A 20212-nucleotide genomic window follows, 5' to 3' on the forward strand; every position below is an offset into this window, starting at 1 on the left:
GTCATGAGGGCATTGAACAGCTCCCTGTAAATGTTATTGAGCCATCACTTAAAAGTATGAACGGCTGCAATTCTCTGCCATAGAAAGCCGCGAAGCTTCTAGTAGTTTGGAAGAATGGACAATGAATTGCTGGAAGTGTTCAGTAAACCAACAGATGTGTTTGTAGCTGAAGCTTTTTTTTTTCCTTCTTCTTGAGAGTTTGTGACAAAACTTTATGGTCGTCTTTTGTTGCCGATCCTGTCGTCCTCAGGTGATTTGTGACCTCCCTTATTCTTCACTTTCTGGCCACGTGGGCACCGACAGAACTGAGACACACCATTGATCTTCGGCACCACAGACCTTTATTCCTCCCATCGCCTTTTGTTTCCAGAGCGCAGATGAAGCTGAGGAGTCGATGTTCATCTTTCAGTGTAGTTCTCGCCGAGAACGAACTGCCGGCCACTTCCTGGCCGCTCTGCGCATGTCTGCCGGAGACGACGACGTGGACGTGGTGTCGCGCCGCTGGTGTGCGGTGTGTGGCGGACGTGGGAGCCGGGGTTAGAAAGCTATTGATGGAGATTTATTGTGCACGGAAGGAATTGGCAGTAGGCCTGGTGGAAGCAGACAATTCCTCAAGTTCCTGTCGTTAATACTGCCTGCCATGGTCAGAAACTGGGCAAAGTTGACGAGACTAACCACTCCACTTTCTCTGGCGAGAGAAGATAAGGAGAGTAATTTCCCCTCATTGTCGGGCTTTCATCCCAGAATTGATTTTTCTGTCAGAATGCTTGGGCATCTACCTTCACCTCCTCTCCGCCACCCGGACCCCCCTTTTGAGTAAAGAAAACAATAAAATACTCTATCCTGTTATTAGTTTTTGTCGAAGGACCTTGGTTTCTGTTTAGTGTTGGTAGATTACCACTTGGGACATCAATGTAGGGTGTGTTTGTTGGTCAAAGTTGTGGCCAAAGATTCAGTGTGGGTCGATGAGTGGGTTAGGATAAGAGTTCTGTCATTGTAGTGGTCGCTGAGATTTGTGATTGATTTGAAGCAGATATTATTGACGCAGACCAATTTTTAACTGTGGATGTCCAGAAGATTCCACTGTTGAGGACCTCTGTGTGCTGTCACCAAAGACATGAGCGATGAACTCGGTTGTGTGCAGCTTTAGGTCTTGTCAGCACCCGGACATTCGCTCAGTATTCGGGGTAGCCATGAAGACCTGCGTGGGTACATCCCTTGCGTGTTGATGACGTTGGCCGAGGTTGCGCCACCATGGCAACGGTGGAGTTCGATTCGTTGTCTGCCTTCATTTTCTTCGTTAGTCATCACTGCTGTAGGTTATTCCGAGTTCATATGTTTGTTAGTGGAGAATCGACGTTTCCCAGGCTACACCGCGCAAAACCCTTTTTACCGTAAGACACACCCGGGTGTGTGGAGATGTTTTGTCCTCGCAGTTTATGGTGTGAGATAAGGGTGTACAAAGTGTCCGCGCAGACATTCCTAATTGGATTTTCTCTCACACAGGTACTTAGTTCACCTGGTCATCGCAATCGCCTGTGACATGTCCAAGTCAAGTTTCACTTAGCAGTGACTCTGATGTGTGGGGTGGCGAGGTTTGTTGTGGACATTGCGGACTCTCCACCCGGCCTCGCCCTTTCTTTCCTCGTTCCATACTTTTTCTTTCTTATCGTTAAAACGTGTATGGTGCATTATGTTCCTCACTTCCATACATTAGCGTGTTGACAGGTCTCCCGTTTACCCTCTACAATTTATGGCTACTTTTATGCATGAGGAGACCTGAATGTTGGTTCAAGCCGACTCGAGTTTGAATAATTTCAAGTCTTCAGTCCAGCCAGCGTTGTGTGGGTAGTAGAACGGGTGGGTAGAACACTACTAGTAGTATACCCGGGAGCTCAGTGAAGTCGCACCATCACGAGCTGACCGGCGAACAAAAGTAAAATAATAATAATAAAAAAAAGCAGTCCGGGACGAGGACTAGAATTACTTGTATATTTAGCATGTGCCTCACAACTGCCGGTAACTCGAGCCTTTTGCTGCCACTGGCTCCAGTGAACTCCGCTGGAAATGTTTTTGTGGCCCTCAGCAAAGCGGCTGCCATGTCCGCCTCACCTGTCCGCAGTGAAGGACGTGGGAAGTGGATCCACCGCCTGAGTCACCCAGCGGGAAGTAGATCAAGCCACACCATCTTTCATCTGTTTGTCTTTGTTTTTTGTTTTTTTTTTATTAGAGTAGGGGGATGATATCTTATCGTCTGCGCCAAGAACAGAACACATTTACAAGAAGCCAGTAGAGGTTGTAAATATGATTGTTGTCATAAACGCTTTTGCTGATGTAGACAGAGAGTTTATGAGACGCGTGTTCTTCTTGAAACAGAGATCACAGAGAACAGGAAAAAAAGTCTGGGACCAAAAACACCTTAATTAAGTAAACATTTCCCTTTTGTCTCAGAGTAACAGAAGTTTCACAATTTGAAAATACGAATTCCCTTGCTTCCAAAAACAAAAAAACAAAAAAACAAAAAAAACAACAAAACAAACCAAAAGAAAAATGCAAACAAGCAAGAACAAAGGTAAAAGGGATCCTTTCTTTTCATTCGGTTGTTCATGACAGTTAGTCTCTTCTGCTAATCTGTTTTTCTAAAGGTATCGCTGGCTGCCCTTGGAGTGTGGCTATAAACACTCATCATAAAGTACAGGGTACAACAGTTATCGGGTACAAGTGTATGTTACAACAAGCACAGCACACAATGATGTTCATTGTCCTCCATGGCACTCTCTACATTTACAGCTCAGTTTAGTGGATTACTGGGGGTTAGGATTTCATGGAAGTTTTAGCACAGTTGGGCGAGTTTTATTTTTCCAGTGGGCTGGCTTGTGAAGTTCTTATTGTGCTCCATTTGTTTTATGTTCATTGAGTGTTTTCATTTGCCAGTTTTTGTGTAAGGTTTTCTCTACTGCCATTATTTGACTGAACGGCTTTCCTGCTTAAATTGTCATGAGTAATGCACTTCAACAAAGTGTGTTCTTTATTGCATGTGTTAACGGTTGACAGCAGAAGACAGTTTTATTTTGTCCCGTTACACTGGGTGCTGGAACTTCCAGGTTCTTGGTCTTTCTCTCTCCCCCTTCCCCTCTCTCTCTCTCTTTCTCTCACTTTTCTGCCTGTTTTTCAGTCAGACAAGATGGTTGCTTTTAGTTTATGTGCATATGCATGATTGTAATGGTTATGCATGTCTGTATTAGTAACGTGTATTACACAGGCACAAATAGACGTATAGTGGAGAGCTTACTTAAATATAAACATTATACATTATGTATTTTCATGTCGTACCCCCATGACATTGGGCTAGAAGCCTGAATCATTAAAAAATATGGTATCTCATCTTTCTCTCACTCCTGGCTCTGAATGCTGCTGAGCGTCCCGCCATCCACTGCTGTATGTAGTCTCACCTGTTCACACTGTGAGGGCGCCACAGGTTGGGTCACGAGATGCTGACCCTGACGATCAGTGGTTTAGTTAGTACAGTGTTAGTGTTGGGTTAGTACTGTCAGTGTAATTCTGTCTGTCTGTCAAGGGACTTGTTCTCCCTTCATGTAACTCTCTACTTACATGTCTCCTTGCTTTTGTAGTTGCTGGTGTGTGCTGCATTGTGTGTACATTACTTGTACATTGTTTGTTGTTGTGTGTACAGACGGGCCCTCCAGCGAACCCCTCTACAGGACCGACCGCTGCCAGAACCTGCCGACGAGCATCATCGTGTCGTCGCCCCGAGCTACAGCCTGTCAACTGTTCTCGGCAGGTGAGTCAGCTGACAGGACTTTCTCCTCTTGTCTTCTTCACTCTTACTGTTCATCCTACATCCAATCATTTTCAGACATTCGAGGAGTTATTGCAACTCCCTAAATCCGGTTACATATGTACAGTTTAGCGTATTTAAAAAAAAATTATCATCATCATAATCATTCAAACTTTCCTTGTGCTCCTTTTTTCTCAATACCTTTTCATTCTCATGTCATCGCCTCTTTCCTGTTGGGACTAACCCATCGTATAGGCTGTAAACAATTCTGTCATAGTGGGCCACGATTTGCATTCCTCTCAGATTTAAGTTCTCACTTTGTGTAGTATCTCCATCACACAGGCTTCAAAACTTTTTCTTACATTTTTCTTACACAACTCCGTTTTATAGCGAAAAAAACGGTGTGTGCGCGCGAGGTGTGTGTGTGTGTGGGGGGCATTATTTATTTATTGTGGTGGGAAGTGGAGCGGCACAGGATAAGTAGGATACATGTTTTGTTGTACAAACTGTGGTTAGGCTTGCTGTGAGATAACATTTATCGTGTTTCCGACTTGTGGAGATAAAGATACCCCTGTTTTGGAAGGTCTCCCGCCACCCCTTTCTTTCAGTGAGATGCCAAGAGTTCATTGGCTTACTTTAGTGGTATTTACCTTGTAAATAATTAATCAACATATCTTGTAGTTTTAAAAAGATTCTTTGTTTGCTATCTTTTTTTTTCTAGTTTATTTGGAAAGGTACATACTGGTTATTTAAAGATTGATGAAGCCAGAGTCACGTTGGTTTATGTGGTAAGGGGCAATGGACGAAAGAAAATCCATTAACGAAAAATAAAAACATAGAAGTATCTCTGGACTCATCTCTCGTGAAAGCAAGACCTTAACTGGAAGAGAGGGTTGGCACAAAAGGCTTTGTCTGTAGGATGACCCAGGAGAGCCTGCCTGTCACAAGGTACATGTCGCCTCCAGGCCAAGTGTCAGAAGGTTTGGACAAGACCACCTTTGTTCCAGCTTCTTGCCCTCTGACGATCTTCAGGCCCTCTGAGAGTTTACAGTAATTGTTGGTCCCCTTGTGGGAAAGCAGTTGACAAACTTGCAGCCGGCGGTGTGACAAAGGACAAGAAAGGGGAGAGAGGGAGAATCTTTGTGGAAGGCAGGAGGACCGTGTAATACCGTTGGAGCCTTACATTAGAGCCCTTTCCTGAGTACAACACGAACTTAAGATCAAAGTTGTTGAGAGATAATTGGAACACAGTGGTTCATTCACTGTTTGCAGCTTAAGAACCTTGTTCCTTCTTTTTGGAGAAAGCACACCTGGGTTGACGCTGCTACAGATGTCACTGAAAGCAGACGTTAATACAGATCAGCGAACTCGTTGACTAGGTGTCGCCATGACAACCTGCGTCCTTTTGTGACAAACATCGAAGGAAATGACATTTGCTGTGTTCAGTTTCTGGTTTCTAGATGATGATCATGGTTTGTTGTTTCTTCAGTTTGGGTTGATTTGAAGAATCAGTCTTTTGTAACGAACCAAAGCAAGCCTTTAACAAATGTGTCCGTCCAGACGAACCTTTATAACAGTCCTGAAATTGTTCATCCACCAAGGAAACGGTTTTTGTTTTGTTTGTTTTCAGTTTTGCACGCTCAATTGAGCTATTTCTTTTCTCCCTGTCGCTTACCTTCCAAAGTGTTTAGAAGCTAGTAACAAGGTGCGTGAGTTGATGGTTGGGGGAGTAGGAGTATATGGTCGGCATCACAATGCAATTAAGTTGTATCTACTAGTGAGATCTTGACTCGCCAAGCCTCGGAAAAGTGTGTTGATTTCAATCGGCTTTCTGTCTTGTTTTCTTTAAGTGTTTAACATTTATTTTTGTCAACAATCTTTGATGTGTTATGTTCTTTTCAATAACGTATAAAATGTATGATATTGCACAATATAAGCTATTAATAAGCTGAAGATGGCTGCACAGAGTTCGTTACCGCCCCATAACCATCATCACTCGATAGACCCCGTCGTCTTCACGCTCATATCTCAGACTGACCATCAGTGCCATGGGATATACATCTAGCATCCATTACAGAAAGACACAAGAGCAGTGTGTTAGGGCTTTACCGAGGCGATAGCCCAAACAACGGATGAAGTTAAATGGATAGAACAACAGTGGTTGTGGTGGGGGAGGTTGGATGGTAAAGGGCGAGGTGAAGAAAGTGGGATGGAGGGAGGTGGAAAGCAAGGTCGTGTACCTGGAGGCTGCAGCGGGAAAATCGAAGGCTGCCAAGGCTGCAGTGTCCTAGCGCCTGGTGGTCCCTGAGGAGTGCAGGCGATGGTGGTGCCAGAGGTCATGGTCGTGGTGGTGGCAGCTGCAGGATTGATTAGGATTGTGATTCCAGACTTTCAGTTTGTTGTTTCGACCACTGCACCAGCATGAGGTGTGCAAGAAAACAATGCAGGAATGCAAACACAGGAGGTTTCTAATGTTTGCAAATGCATTTTGACTGGGATCAATAGTTTTGTTCACATTTTTATACTTGTTAGAGACTGGGATCCAAATCATTTTTGTGTTTTGCTCGTATGTCTTTAAATTTATAATAATACTGGTTGTAACTCATACTTTACTAGGGGACAGATTTTAGATAAATGCATTGCCCACAATTTTTTTTGAGTGGATGGGTAAGTGGTGGGATAGCTTTATTTAACCTAGAGGGTAATTAGTAGTATGTCAATCAGGAAGTAAGGGTTACAACCACACGCACAGCATCAAGAGTCAGCAAGGTCTACACACATTGATACCTGCCACACCAGACAGTCCCTCATATAACCATAGTTCAGACCTGCATATGATCATAATTCATTCACACACAGCAGCTTTCAGAAGTGGCATGACTGAAACAACAATTAAGGGACAACCTCTGTCGGTCCTGCATGCAGACAGAAAATCTGCAGCTCAACACGAGCTCTCAGAGGGATGTGCCTATCATCATGTAGAATTACAGACGATGTTGAGTTGTTTTAAGGCCATTAGGACATGACATTTTCAGCCATGCAGTCTACTTATTGATTAGTGCAAATGTGCTGTCGACATTTAGTTAATTTTATTACAGTGCTTATTTACCAGGTCTGAATCAAGACCCTCTTTCTACTCAAACGTTGACATTTATATCTCTGCACTGAAAGACCTCAGAAACATAAAATCAGTTGTGGTACTTATGCACAGTTTAGTTGCCAAGGCTACCAGAGAGCTGAAAGTTTGATTAGGCATAACGATCAATGTATTGTAGGAATGCTGACTGGTGTCTTTACATGCACATTTATTGACCTGTGTTTATCACTGGCTTATCTTCAGCCTTCTGCTCACTCACTCCTTACACTCCTCAGTTAACACTCTGCTTCCTCAGGATTTTGGCACTTTGAGGGTGTGTTATTTTCATACAAGCTTGTGGTCAACACATATCTTCTGCATCCAAACATTAAAACATTCTTCAGATCCACAGTCAGTAGAGAATTAAAAACACATCTCTTTAAACGAATGTTAAGACTGAATTCTTGCAAAGTTAATGCTACTAACTGGATATCCATAGTTTTGTATGTGTATGTGTCCATCTCTGTGTCTTTTGTGTATCATGTATGTGCTCTGTGTGCTGCTTTTCGTATTAATTATAAATGTTCATCGCCACCACATTTTTTTTTGCACTGTAACCTGGCTGCAGAGATATAATTTTGTTTGTCAGCTTATTTTTATTCTAACCAAAGTAGCAAGTGAAATATTTTCAGCATTTCCTGCCAATGATAATAATGATTATTATTATTATCATCATCTAGCAATTACCCACAAACACCGTCCAGCAGCGGCCGCTCATCTCCGATTGCTGAGACCCAGAGTACAACATCCGCCTTCCAGTTAGAGCTTACCACTGGCTACACCACCGAACGCAGCAATTCTTCCTGCTATTCCCTTGATGTGAGTTTGCTGTGGTATGGTGCAAGTGTGGATACAACATAATACAACAGTTTGGCTTATCTAAACAGAATAGCAGTACTATCCATACTTCCAAACTACGGTGCTGTTGGTTCTCGTTATAACTACATCAACTTAGCTCTGGCACTTGTGACTGCTGCTCTTGTACTACAATTTCTTCCCTTGATGAGATTCTTACTTCTGTTGAGATTCATCCACTGCTGTTGCCTTGCTCTCTGCTCCTCCTTGACTGCTTTCCTGCTATCATCCTGCCATGCAGTCATCTTTCTTCTTCCTTTTCCTTCTGCTACCTGTATGACAGTTTTCTGTTTCACTAACATGCATATGCATGCAAGCACCCACACAGAAAGAGATTAATCAAGTTTTGTTTGTGTTCTCAGTTGATAGAGAGTGATTGTTCGACCAACAGTGAGCAAGACCACAAATGCACCATTCTGCAGAACAATTTGTTTCAGAGGTCTTAAAATAAACAAAGTTAGCACCTGAAAACATTTGCACAAGAAGTTTATTCTGCTCCCATAATAATTTGTGAAGGTCCATCGTTGACCAATGGAAGTATTTGCAGAGGGTTCTCCTCCAATTCTCATGCAATGAAGCAGTTCATATTAAGGTAGACTTGGAGTTGATAAGTATTTTTTTATTTCAGGACTTTGAGCGTCAAGCATCTAGCACTGTCAATAAGCACTTCGAGGAGTTTGAGTCTATGCTGTATGAGGGCAAAAAGGGAACATCATCCACTGTCTCACAGGAGTGCCATGAATGGATTACACAGTTTCCACATCTTAGGTACTGCTAAGTTTGTTTTTTCTATTTTTGAGCAACATTTGCAGATATTTCTATTAGGGAGCTACACTTAGAGATATTTCTGAAGCAGACTAAAAACTTAGCTTTGTATTCACATATTGTTGAGCTCTTTTTCATGTGGTAATTTTACATAAAAGCAACTGTCCAGACTAACCAGATTCATGGACACAGTGGCAAGAATGTTGGTATCAAGATTTGTATTACTTTACTTTCGCAGATTGCAAGAACAGGAACAGTTTTTCAATACCTGGAGTTTATTCATATCATGTCGGTTATCATTTGGCAGGGTTCTTGGCAAGAAAATTCAAGCACCTCAGGACAGAGACTGTGATCAAGATACAGGCTATGAATTTATACCTCCATCTAGTGTCAGCACCTCTCGGCCCTCCACGTCAGGCACAGCAGAACTAGACCTGACAAATAATGACATTACTTTTACCCCAGACACTCAGGGGTAAGTGGAGCTTTGGTCGGTGCAATTAACAAAAGATAGCAAAGAACTCTGCATGCATATCTCCATGTGTGCAAACATGCATGCAAGTATGTACACATACAGTTAAACTGACAAATTATATTGTTAAGCCAATCAGCATACAGATATAAAAAATAATTACGAAAAGTCTGGTGAATAAAAACTGTGAAACAGAGGATGATGTGAGAAATAGATGAAAAGGATGCTATTTCATTCACACACATACACATGCATGAAACGTGTACTGTCATCATAACACACTGGTCAGTTTACACTTGCTCATATACCCTGCCTCCCATGGTAAGTGACTTGAATTTTCACTTACACAAGCATTGGCAGCACAACAGCATGTCTTTAAAATGTTAGTTGTCAGTCATAAAATGTGAGTTGAAAATAGTAACTATCATCATAACAGAGTGGGCAAGCTAAGTGTGTTGCCTACAAAGTATCAGACGACAAATGAATGCTGAAACTTGTGCGGATTTCTTCCACAGACTCACTCTGTCTGGCCGGAAGGTAAAACCTATCCAGGTTCCGCCAGAAATACCCAGTCCAGAGCTGTTTCCCAGTTGTAACCAGTATGACTTCCTCCACGAGGAGGTCTTTGAGCAAGATGGCATCTATGAAGACATTATTGCAGTTGACTACAAAAATATGTACGTTGCACCAAAGCAATCTTTTACTTTTTAAACCAGACGGCTTTATTAACTGGGCTATTAGTGATTTGCTGCATAATGTGAACTGCTTTTGTGTAAACCTGTAGAGACTAAAGCAACTGATTAACCTGATGTTTGAAGACCTAGCATCCAAGACCAAAAGCCTTGCATGTCAACCATTTCAGCACTCATATGGGACAACCTATATCCCATAGTTAACCCAGCTTTCAAATTGATAACCTGACCCCAAAAGAAGAGGGAATCACCCTCACAAGAAAAGCTGGCCTCATGGAAAGTGGGTCTTATAACCTAATTGTTCGATGTTTCAACAGGTCACAGAACTACATTTATAAATTTTTTTTCATTGTATTCAGGGCTCAGTTTGTAAGAAGTGCACATCAGGAAATCCATCATATTTGAATTGAAACTGATTGCTTTGCTGTTGGTGAAATATTGTTTATGAGCATTCCTGCTATGATTTTTTATTTTAACAGCTATGATGAGAATATGGAACACAAAAAGCAGATTACACCTCGGCGGCGTAGAGTAGGTTATCCACCTGTCACCCCAAATGCATGTGTCAAAGACAGCGTTTCCAGCGAAGTTTTTGATTCTATGTGGCAAGAGGTAAGATTGGCTGCCAATGGTAACTAGGTGTCCATCAATTGTCATAGTCAGATTGTATCTGTGCATACACGCAGTGAAAATCAGCAGGTTTTCAGTTTTCAAATCCTCCCATCCATTTTTTGGTTGGGATTGATGCTAAAGCTTTAGTTTTCAGAAAAAAAACCTTTATTTTCTATACCTGACTATTGGCAGCTCATCCCAGGTCATAAAAAATTTCAGGTTTCAAGTTTCTCTAAGCCTCTTACATCATAGTAACCGGGCATTTAGGGTTAAGAACAGTAATATCCGTGGATCTCAGAAAAATTGAGCAGCTTTATATACAGTTCTTTTGCTAACAACGTTTACTGATATTGATCTTAAGCATTTTTTTAAGAAAACATTTTTGAAAATATTGTAGAAATGTGATGTAGAAAGATCTTGCAGTGGAGCAGTAAAATGTGTTTAATTTCAGATTATGTCATGGCTGAGGGTACTAGTGAGAAAATATGCAGCAGAGATTCTGGGTATGTGTTGTGTTCATAATCATAGTTGTTGCTTTTGTGGGATTATAAGACTTCTTGCCACCATTTCTGTCATTTATATTATCATTGCCATCATCATCATCAACAATCATTCAAGAATGTTTTGAAAGTGTTTCTCATGTACAAAATTTATCGACACATTACATAAACATTCAGTGAAAAAAATTTGAACATTTTTTATTTTTAGTCTGTCATTTTTTATCACTCTTTCACTATCCTTCCTCTTTAAATCATAGTTTGAGTTTAATTTACTGCACTATTACATTCACAAACCATAACATTATGTGGTGTGTAGACATTTTCTGTGGGTTTTCTCCCCACATGCACATATTGAACTATGTATACAGGCATAAACACAAGTATTAACAATTTAAAGATTTAAACTTGATCTACAGCCAGCATCATAGTAGATATTGACATGAAGTCACTGCCAACAGTGATAATAATCCGACTGCCAACAACCTGGTGAAGACAACAGGATAATAAGCTGACTTGAACTGTTTATTTTGCAGATGCCAAGAAGCAAGGAGCTGGTTTCTCTACAGGACGCTCCCTGGCACCAACTCCACCATTCCGTGCTTCTTCCTTTATCTCAAGAGTAATTCATTACATATTTTGGTGGACAGTGGAGGAGTGCATTGTTTACATGTTTAGATGCCTGTGTGAAAGTATTTGTGTTCTTTTGTGTGTGAGAGGATGAGAAAACAAGTATGACTGTGGGTGTGTGGGGGTGAGAGAGATTGAGAAGTAGTGTTCAAACTGTTACCTTCATGATTGTGTAACTGGCAGTAGAATCTGTGCTTTATTCAGAACTACTAAGAAAGACTAGTGTCTGCTTAAATCTGTGGGCATGTGCACCAAAAGATTTTAAATTAAATAAAATAATTTATGAAAACAAAGAAAATTTCAAGGTTTCATCCTTTTGTTTATAGAGCATCTAATGACTACCATTAAAAATGTGGAAAAAAAACCTCACAATTGTTAAATAATTTTTTTTCTATATAGCCATATTCTGTGCAAGGGCCTCATCTAATGGATGGCAATGTATCTTTTGATGGTGTTCTCAAGATATCTACAATGATACTTAAAAACCGAAACTCTCAGAGGTACTTTCTTTTATTGTTTATAGAGTTTTGTGTGAGTATGTGTTTCAAATGTCAATATAATGGAAGATGACTTACAGCTGATTGCAATGCAGCATTGAAAATTAACCACCAATTGTGAGTTTGGGCTTAATGTATATTCTGATGGTCTTGTTTAGCACGGACCTCCCAGATACCTCATCACTTATAAGTTCCACAGTCATCGGCCCAGTCTCAAGAGTAGGGTCACGACCGTCAACTGTCAGCACTCATACTGCTCACCCACGTTTACGGCAAGGTCCAACTCGCTCATTTCTTCAACCTCTAACAGAGCCTTTCAGGCCAACTATGGTATGTGTGTGCATTATCTCATGTCTTTTAATCCTTGTCTCTCACTCTATGAGAGTTGGCCAGAAGTAGTCTAATTTAAATGTACTTAATTTTTTTTTTTGTTGCATTGAGGAGGTAGTCATGATAGAGATGATGCTTAACATAGCAAAATACATCTGTGAGGATTATTTGGACTGCCTCTAGAAAGGTGGGTGTGGGGGAAGGGTTGCTGTAGAGAAGGATGCTGATAAGGAGACTCCACTGTATTTGTAGCAGCATATTGATGCCTAATGATCATTCTTCAGTGGAGCCAAGTATTCATCCACTCATACATTCATTGTGCAGGATGATAAGGGAAGCAGACAGAATCCGCAGGATATTTTGAGTGTGCGACAGATAGTTCCAACCACCTCTTTGGCATTGCAACCATCTGGCTTAACACGCCAGAGTACATTGCCTCCCTTGGAATCCAGCTCTTCGCAGGTACTCTCCCTACCCTGAGACCTTGCCTTTGTCAGGGTTGTGCCGCAGCTTGTCCACATCTGCTGTGGCTGGATTAGTCTATAATGCTCTTTGTCCCTAAGTTCAATAATAGCATATTAACAAGACTGGGCCACCTGGTAGGACAACCTGTGTATTTTAATGCAGTGGTGGTGCTAGTTTTGTAGGCTGCTTCCATAACACAATACAAATAGGGGTGGCTCAGCATTTGCTGCCAGGTACTAGAATGCAGTGCTTCTTACAGCTGTGCTGTGTAATACTAATACTGTTTGGTTCACTACAATGCTGGCTAACAGAATAGAGTGCAATATAGTTTACTGCAGCTTGCCATAGTGCAGCAAAAAAATCATTTGTCTTTTTATCCCACATGACAAGACAGTACTGTCTAAATTAGTAGAGTACCTCTTATCTTACAAGACAAAATAACACAATGTCATACTGCACAAGGACAATACAGTACAGTCTTGTATCACAAGACAGTACAGCATGAGACTGTAGAGCATGCTTCATTAATAGTGCTTCAGTATAGTGCATCATTAATGTACAAACAGAACAGTTCCAGCATGTACAGTGTTCATAATCTTATCCATCAAGACAATACAGTAACCATTTTGTACATTGCTTCACACGATGAGGTCATTACAGTACTATTAAGTACAACACACTTTTATACCACATTGTTGAAAACAAAGCAGTTTAGTCAATGGAATGAAATAGCAGCTTAGATATGAAAGATGACATTGCCGTGCAAGACACTGTTATGTACAGTGCAGTAAGACAAAACAAGTACAAGAACCTTAGAATGATATGTACTGCACAGAGCTAAACTCCTTCGAAGCATATGATCAAGAAAAGAAAGATGTGCAGCTAATTATATTAAGCATCCAGCAAGCCAGCTACATGCTGCCTGGCCCTCTCTCTTGTCTGTAGCCTGTGCAGCGGAGAAGCAGCCACAGAGCAAGCAGTGCCGTTGACAACAAGGACAGCCGTTTGTCTGGAGGACGTGAGCGGAGCAATAACAATCTGCTGGAGTTGAACCGACCGAGCACCACTCAGGCTATGCGGGTATATTGCTCGGAGCACATGCTGTTTGTCTCTGACAGAACAGTCAGGGGTGCTTTTTTCTGTTTTCAGGAAAAGTTGTTCCTTTGGACTTTTCTCAGTCTGAAACCGTTAACAATATTAGTTGACAGAGTTAATAAACAATGAAACAAGTAAGAAAGAAATGTACAGGTAAACGACAATCAAAGAAGATAAAGACTGCAGGGTTGGTGGGTGGTTGGGAGGTAGACGAGGTGAAAATCCAGCATCACATATGTTCACATGATTTCTCTAAGTCTCTCAAATTCACACGTACAAACACTCTAACACAGGGGCTGCTTGTCTTTTTGTCTCATAGAATTTTCAGTAGTGAGAAGCTGCTAAGTAAGCTGTTAAGCTTTGTATATTTGCATATGTGCAGGAAGTGTGTGGGGGAGGAAATGTTAATATACTAGTATGCTTTTAGGCTGGCTTCTGAAGACCAAACTCTTTAGTGAGCTAGTTATTACAATATGGTATCATAACATAGTTCTAAGATTGTAAACATGTTTTTGTTACTGTCTTCTTTCATGCTGCAGTTGACACCTATCCTTCCTCAAGTTTTTGTTTTTCATTCTATTTTCCAGTCAGAAACACCATTCAGCAGTATAAACCGAAGGTCATCAACACCTCTCAGCCAAAGTATCGCTTCACGACATCCTGTATCCTTCCTTCATCGTAAGACCTGTTTTCAGTTCTTCACATTTATGTGGGAGACTGCCTCCATTTTGGTATATTAGGGATTATATATTGCCTTATCCTTCTGGGGTCATATTCATGGACATCTGCAATTTAGCCATGGATACAATTAGCTGGGGTAGGGAACTTAGTGATTAAGTGATCCAGACAGACAAATTATTTCCAAGTATATGAGCCACTGAGAAGGTGAAGTTGTTGCTATAAATCTGATTGTGGCTTTTCTGATTCTCCTGCAGCCTCACTTAACATCACTGGCAGTGCCCTGCATCCACTAGGAGAACCCACCACCCATCTTCCTGTCAGTCTTTTACCTCCTAACATACTGGAGGACCCAGAGACACCCATGGAAGACATCAGGCACAACCAGTGGAGTAAGTTGTTTCACTGCATATCAAGCACATCATCTGTCTGGGATTTGTTTTTTTCTTCTATTTTTTTGTTTGTACTGTGTCTGTTTGATTTTTTCGTTTTGTTTTTGTCTGTCTGATTGATTCATTTGAAATAATAACCACACAGCACTAATCCACACATGCATTTATGTAATTTATATATACATTCATGTACACAAAAGTATTGTTAGTTTCAAAGACAGATCTAGTTGTAACCCTCAGTGCAATGGTGCTTGTAAATTTTCTCTTGTGTGGGGAATGTTTTTATCCATAAGAGTCACATCCTTCATCTGTATTCTGTGTCCACCACTCTGTTATGTATGTTTGTATGCACATTTCTTTGTTGCAGTGCCAAATACACCCAGTAATAAAACCTACATTCGTCGAATGCGAACCCACCTGCGTTTGTAATTTGACACTTTCTACCTCCTTGTGAACTCCCAAGCCTTATCTTTGCTTGAATCTGGCTTTGAAACTGAATTCGCTTCCATGGGTGATAATGATCATCATGACCAGAACAAAGACACAAGCCAGCAAAGAAATGGTTTGCTGTGCAGCGGTAAAGTCAGCTTGTGAAGGAGGATTTTGGCCTGATGTGAGAGCATGAACACTGTGGCCTTATGCTTGCTGGTCTTGCAGAACTCAGGAAACATGCACACATTTACATGTGCTCGAGGATCCGTGAAATACATGCATGCTTCTATATGTATAATAGCATGCATGAGTGCACAACACAGACACACACATACACACTCGTATACACATGCATGCGTGATGTGCCAAAGGAGCTCTTGCACCACAGCTGGTGTCCAGCAGAGGATACCAGATGTGTAGGCTTCACTTTCTGTGGATACATATTTGCTTGACAGAGAAGCAAGCTTGCAGCTTGAGCTGAAATGTGGGGAGAGCTGAACTTGACCATCAAAATGCAAACACAGATGTAGAAGGACATTGAATTTCAGAACCATTATGTTCTTGATGTATGAAGACTCATGCATCTCATGTGAATAATGGCAGAAGACATAGACAATGTTTACATGCAAAAGAAACTTTGCTTTGGATTTTGCTGAGAAATATAGGGTGGTGTTTGAACTACTGGAGCAAGTTCCTTATGTCCTTCCTGCAGTTCTACCTGGCTGCTACCTGTGTTAGTGGATCAACACAAGAGAAACAATTTATCCACTACACTTTATTTCTTCAGGGTCTGTGATGTTTATGCACTTAGCGAACTTGGGCTACTTGAATAACTAGAAACACAATGTGTTTTTTTTTATGATACTCATCAAAGACACAAAGAAGCATAGTTAGCAGTACATCATGTACATACATTGTCAGCCATGTTCTACATCAGGAGGTGAAATGATTTTTGACATACGTTCTTTGATTTGATCATAATTCAGTACAGTAATCATCCTGCTTGTGTGTATGACGAGTGAAAGCTATTGACTTAAACATAATTCGGAACAGTAATCGTCCTGCTTGCATGTATGATGAGTGAGAGCTCTTTCAGAATTTTAATGTGTTCTTGTGGCTGGGTGGGTAGGTATGTTACTGCCTACATTTGATGTGTAACCAAAAATGTTACTTACTTAGATAGAAAGTAAGAGTAAATTTGCAGTTAGCTGACAGGTCCATTTTACTTCCTATTTAAAAGACAGCTATACAGGAAGGTTAAAAAAAGATGTATCAATATTTCGAGCAATCGTAAAAGCAGTGTATCTACAGACATTATTTGTTTTGTCAGCGCCTGTTTACAAACTGATGTCTGTTCAGGTTCAGGCATTGCTGATAACCCGAATCACAAACATCAAGAAACAGACAGTATTTTAACTGCATTTTCAAACTTCCAGCAGCATTTTAGGATACGTTTTCTTCGTTCAGAGCAGCTGTTGTTAATTCCAATGAGTCAATCTTTTCAGAAAGAACCACCAGTTGAAGAAAGCGTGTATATGCCATACGTGTATATATAGTCCTATAGATATATATACTTTTTAACTTCAGCTTTGCTTCTTGTGGCACTCTCCATGTATGCATCACTCATGAAACATTGATATCTATTCCATCCCCGGCATCAGTGATGAATGTATTGAATGAATATGCAAATATCATATAGATGTTGGATTCAGACCACAAGAAGTCATATTTCTTTCTCTTATAACCTCTTAAAGTGAGCAGAAACTTTTTCTAACTTAAAACCAGTGACTTTTTAGAAAGCATAGTTGGCACACTCATAGGAACACCTACTTACAACAGTTAAGCAGCATAAGCTGCTCTATTTTATCCATGTGACCCAGCGCAACACTGTCAAAGACGATTGACGGTGGCCAGAGAAAGAACTGGCTTAAGAGTGGACCAATTGTTCTGCATCACCCAAGACAGGGCTGAGTGACAAGCCTTGTTGGCTGCCATGTCTAGCCATTGTCTCCACCCACTGGCCAATACCAGTCAAGAGATAAATGACTAAATGACCAAACTTTTTGCTGAACATGTTTAAAGAAATACCCAGTATCAATCATTCCTTTTAATCGATTCAGAGGTTGCCAAAGATGTTTGAAAAAAGAGACATGAGGAACATAATGTATTCATAAGCTTACATGATCGGAAGAACACCTTCTCCCCTGTATAGCATATCACATCAGAAAGTCAAGCTGACTTGTGATCATTATCAGTCCGTCTCTATCAAAAGAAGATAAACTGGCCCTGTAAGACTGAGCATTAATTTGTGGCTGCAGCAAGGGAAGGCTACAACATCACTATTTAAGGCACCATTTAAGTGAAAACACTGGTTAAAGCTGAAAGATACAGATGTCTTGGGTTGTGTGTATCTTTAGAAATCACAAAGCTTAGCAAAATTATAGGCACAGTTTTCAAGTTTACTTTATGCCATATTCACGAAAATAGAGATCAGCCTTTCCTCTCTACCTCTTGACTGCCCTCCCACTGCAGCTTCTGCTTTTCTGTCTTGTGATCACCACTTCTCTCTACTCACCTGTACAAACATGCAGGCAACAAACTTACTGTTTGATTGTTGACTCTGTTAAGTGGACCCACATGGTTTTATTTTTGCATACAATATGAAATTAGGATACACACTAAGTGGCAGAAAGCTTGGGAGGTTGGATTGCTGGAAAACTAGTTTCTTTTACAGGTTAGGAATTGGTGTTGCAAGTTGGGCACATGTGCAAGTTTACTTGCTTATGCATATGTGGGGAAGCATGTGTATACAAGAAAAAAACAGGTGAAGAATATGTCAAGAATTCACACTAATTCAATTTCGCAAAAGCCTTTCAAAAGTACAATTCTATGGAATCAAATTTTTACATGTAAGATTTGTTTACTATTTTGTTTTGCACTCATTAGGAAGCAGAATACCAAGAAAACAGGTCAAATCTCACTGCATCTTCATTGTGATCATGTAAGATTGGTTGATTTACTTTATTGTTGCTGCGAAATAAGATTTCACAGCATCCCTTATGTTTGTTGCAAGGAATTTTTAAGCTGTTTCTGTTCAGTCATTTTTTTCTTCCAAACGAAAGTACCACTTTACAACACCGCAAAATGTCTACCTCCAATAATCTCCTGTTTCCTCTTTAAACTCTTGTTGCTGGAATACTAAACAATGCATGCAGGTAGTCTTTGTGCTTTAAAAATTGTACTAAGTTGTGACTTGAGCTCAGTGTGTTAACTGCTTTTGAGGAGTTGGAGCTGCAGTGTTACAGGTGCTGAGCCAGTTTTGGGTTTATTATTGCGACATCAAGGGTGTTGATGGCAATTCATTTTCAGAAGGTATAAATGCAGTGTTTCAAGGAAAGAACCAATGGATAAATGCTTTCAGTTTCTAATGCTTTTTGCCAACGAAATTACTTGCCAAATTCTTCATAATGGACAGCACTTTAAGGCCCCCACATTCTAACTGCCCCTTCTCTCCACCAAAAAAAACCCTCTCTGTAATAATGTTCTTTGGTAAATCACTATGGGCAGAATATGTATGATTATGCAACAAATATTTTGCAGTGCTGTGATGTGTTTTCAGATTAAGATTTATGTTATATGTATTGCACCATCTCAACAGCTTTAATATCAATAGTAAGAGGAATGTGCAGGAGATAAAATGGCAGCTTTTTGTGATTTGGATATACATCTCTACTTATCCCTTTAAAGACATTTCTGAGACCACTACAATGCTGAATGCTGTGAGAAAGGTTTGCTATTGATTATAATTTCATACTTTGGTAGTACCTTTTTCATCCCATTTTATCTTTTGTGTTTGGTGACCTGGTCTTCAGCTGGTGGATTACCAAAATTTCAGTTCTAAGCTTCTTGAACGTTTCATATATATATTCATGATTGAGGGAATTTTATATCTGTATGCATGAATATGTTTGGATATGTAAACTTCGGTTTATTTTATGTGTGTGTGTGCTTACATGCATGTGTTAGAGAGTGAAGAGACTTTGTAAGAAAATAATGTTGACAGTGTATTTAAATGGCAAACAAGCTAGCAAGTAAATGATTTTGTTACAATGTCCACTATGTAGAAATTATAGTGTCACAAATGTTCCAGATTTAATTATCGAGATTTTACTTAAAGCCAACCTTTCACATCCTTGCAGCCATGTGGATGGCCTCAAAATAGGCTTCAAGCATGAGGTAGGGTCCTGTGGTTGATTTGTAAAGTTCATTTCTTACAGTCTAAAGATGCTGGTACTAACCTATTTTAGAACTTCTTGCAGGCATGTTGATTCAGAGATTTATGTTAAGTATTGTACGTCAATATGAAGTTTTTACCAGTTCATGTTAAGCACAATTTGCAGTCCTTACATTTTTTTCACACTGTAGAATTCCTTGTTAAAAACTGATATCTGATATCTCCAACATTTAAACATTTGAATGAGCTTAAGCTCTCTGTGGTTATTATTGCTTCAGAATACTCCATGTCGAAAAGAAAAAGAAAGTAAGAAAAACTTGCATTATTTACTGGTGTGTTTACTAATGGTCAAAGATGTTGAATACCAGTAAGTTTCTTTGTAAATTGAGGCATTTTTGATGACTATGTGTACTTTGTAACTTGTGCTTGTATTTGAGAGCCAAACTGAAAAAGTAGCTTTGGAAATTAGCATAAACCTACTTTTTCACCTTGAAACATTTCTGTTTATAAAAGTACAGGACACCTTTATGAAGTGTCTACGAAGCAGGCAACTTGGCAGCGTTGTGAATAAATGCTTCAAGATTTGTAGTTTTTGTGTCGTGCTGTAACATTAGACCACACAACGGGGACT

The 20212-nt window shown here is 40.3% G+C and overlaps 1 protein-coding gene across 5 annotated transcripts in view; it reads left to right on the top strand.

Annotated features, from left to right (window-relative positions):
* The window catches only part of LOC112576641 (protein FAM149B1-like), a 43114-nt gene extending 22945 nt beyond the window's left edge, over positions 1 to 20169 (top strand). For 4 of the 5 annotated variants that reach the window (XM_025259538.1, XM_025259624.1, XM_025259449.1 and 1 more), the window contains 15 exons: positions 3695 to 3802; positions 7616 to 7754; positions 8419 to 8558; positions 8863 to 9030; positions 9543 to 9704; positions 10199 to 10331; positions 10783 to 10834; positions 11365 to 11450; positions 11858 to 11958; positions 12114 to 12285; positions 12610 to 12747; positions 13696 to 13830; positions 14433 to 14523; positions 14781 to 14915; positions 15283 to 20169. In XM_025259538.1, coding sequence (XP_025115323.1) covers positions 3695 to 3802; positions 7616 to 7754; positions 8419 to 8558; positions 8863 to 9030; positions 9543 to 9704; positions 10199 to 10331; positions 10783 to 10834; positions 11365 to 11450; positions 11858 to 11958; positions 12114 to 12285; positions 12610 to 12747; positions 13696 to 13830; positions 14433 to 14523; positions 14781 to 14915; positions 15283 to 15344 — 1822 coding nt within the window. In that variant the 3' untranslated portion in view covers positions 15345 to 20169. The remainder of the gene's footprint in view (positions 1 to 3694; positions 3803 to 7615; positions 7755 to 8418; positions 8559 to 8862; positions 9031 to 9542; positions 9705 to 10198; positions 10332 to 10782; positions 10835 to 11364; positions 11451 to 11857; positions 11959 to 12113; positions 12286 to 12609; positions 12748 to 13695; positions 13831 to 14432; positions 14524 to 14780; positions 14916 to 15282) is intronic. The other variant, XM_025259374.1, reaches the window with a different exon arrangement.
* Positions 20170 to 20212: the final 43 nt, after the last annotated feature.

The sequence above is a fragment of the Pomacea canaliculata genome, linkage group LG1, assembly GCF_003073045.1.
Source record: "Pomacea canaliculata isolate SZHN2017 linkage group LG1, ASM307304v1, whole genome shotgun sequence".
In the NCBI taxonomy this organism is placed as follows: domain Eukaryota; kingdom Metazoa; phylum Mollusca; class Gastropoda; order Architaenioglossa; family Ampullariidae; genus Pomacea; species Pomacea canaliculata.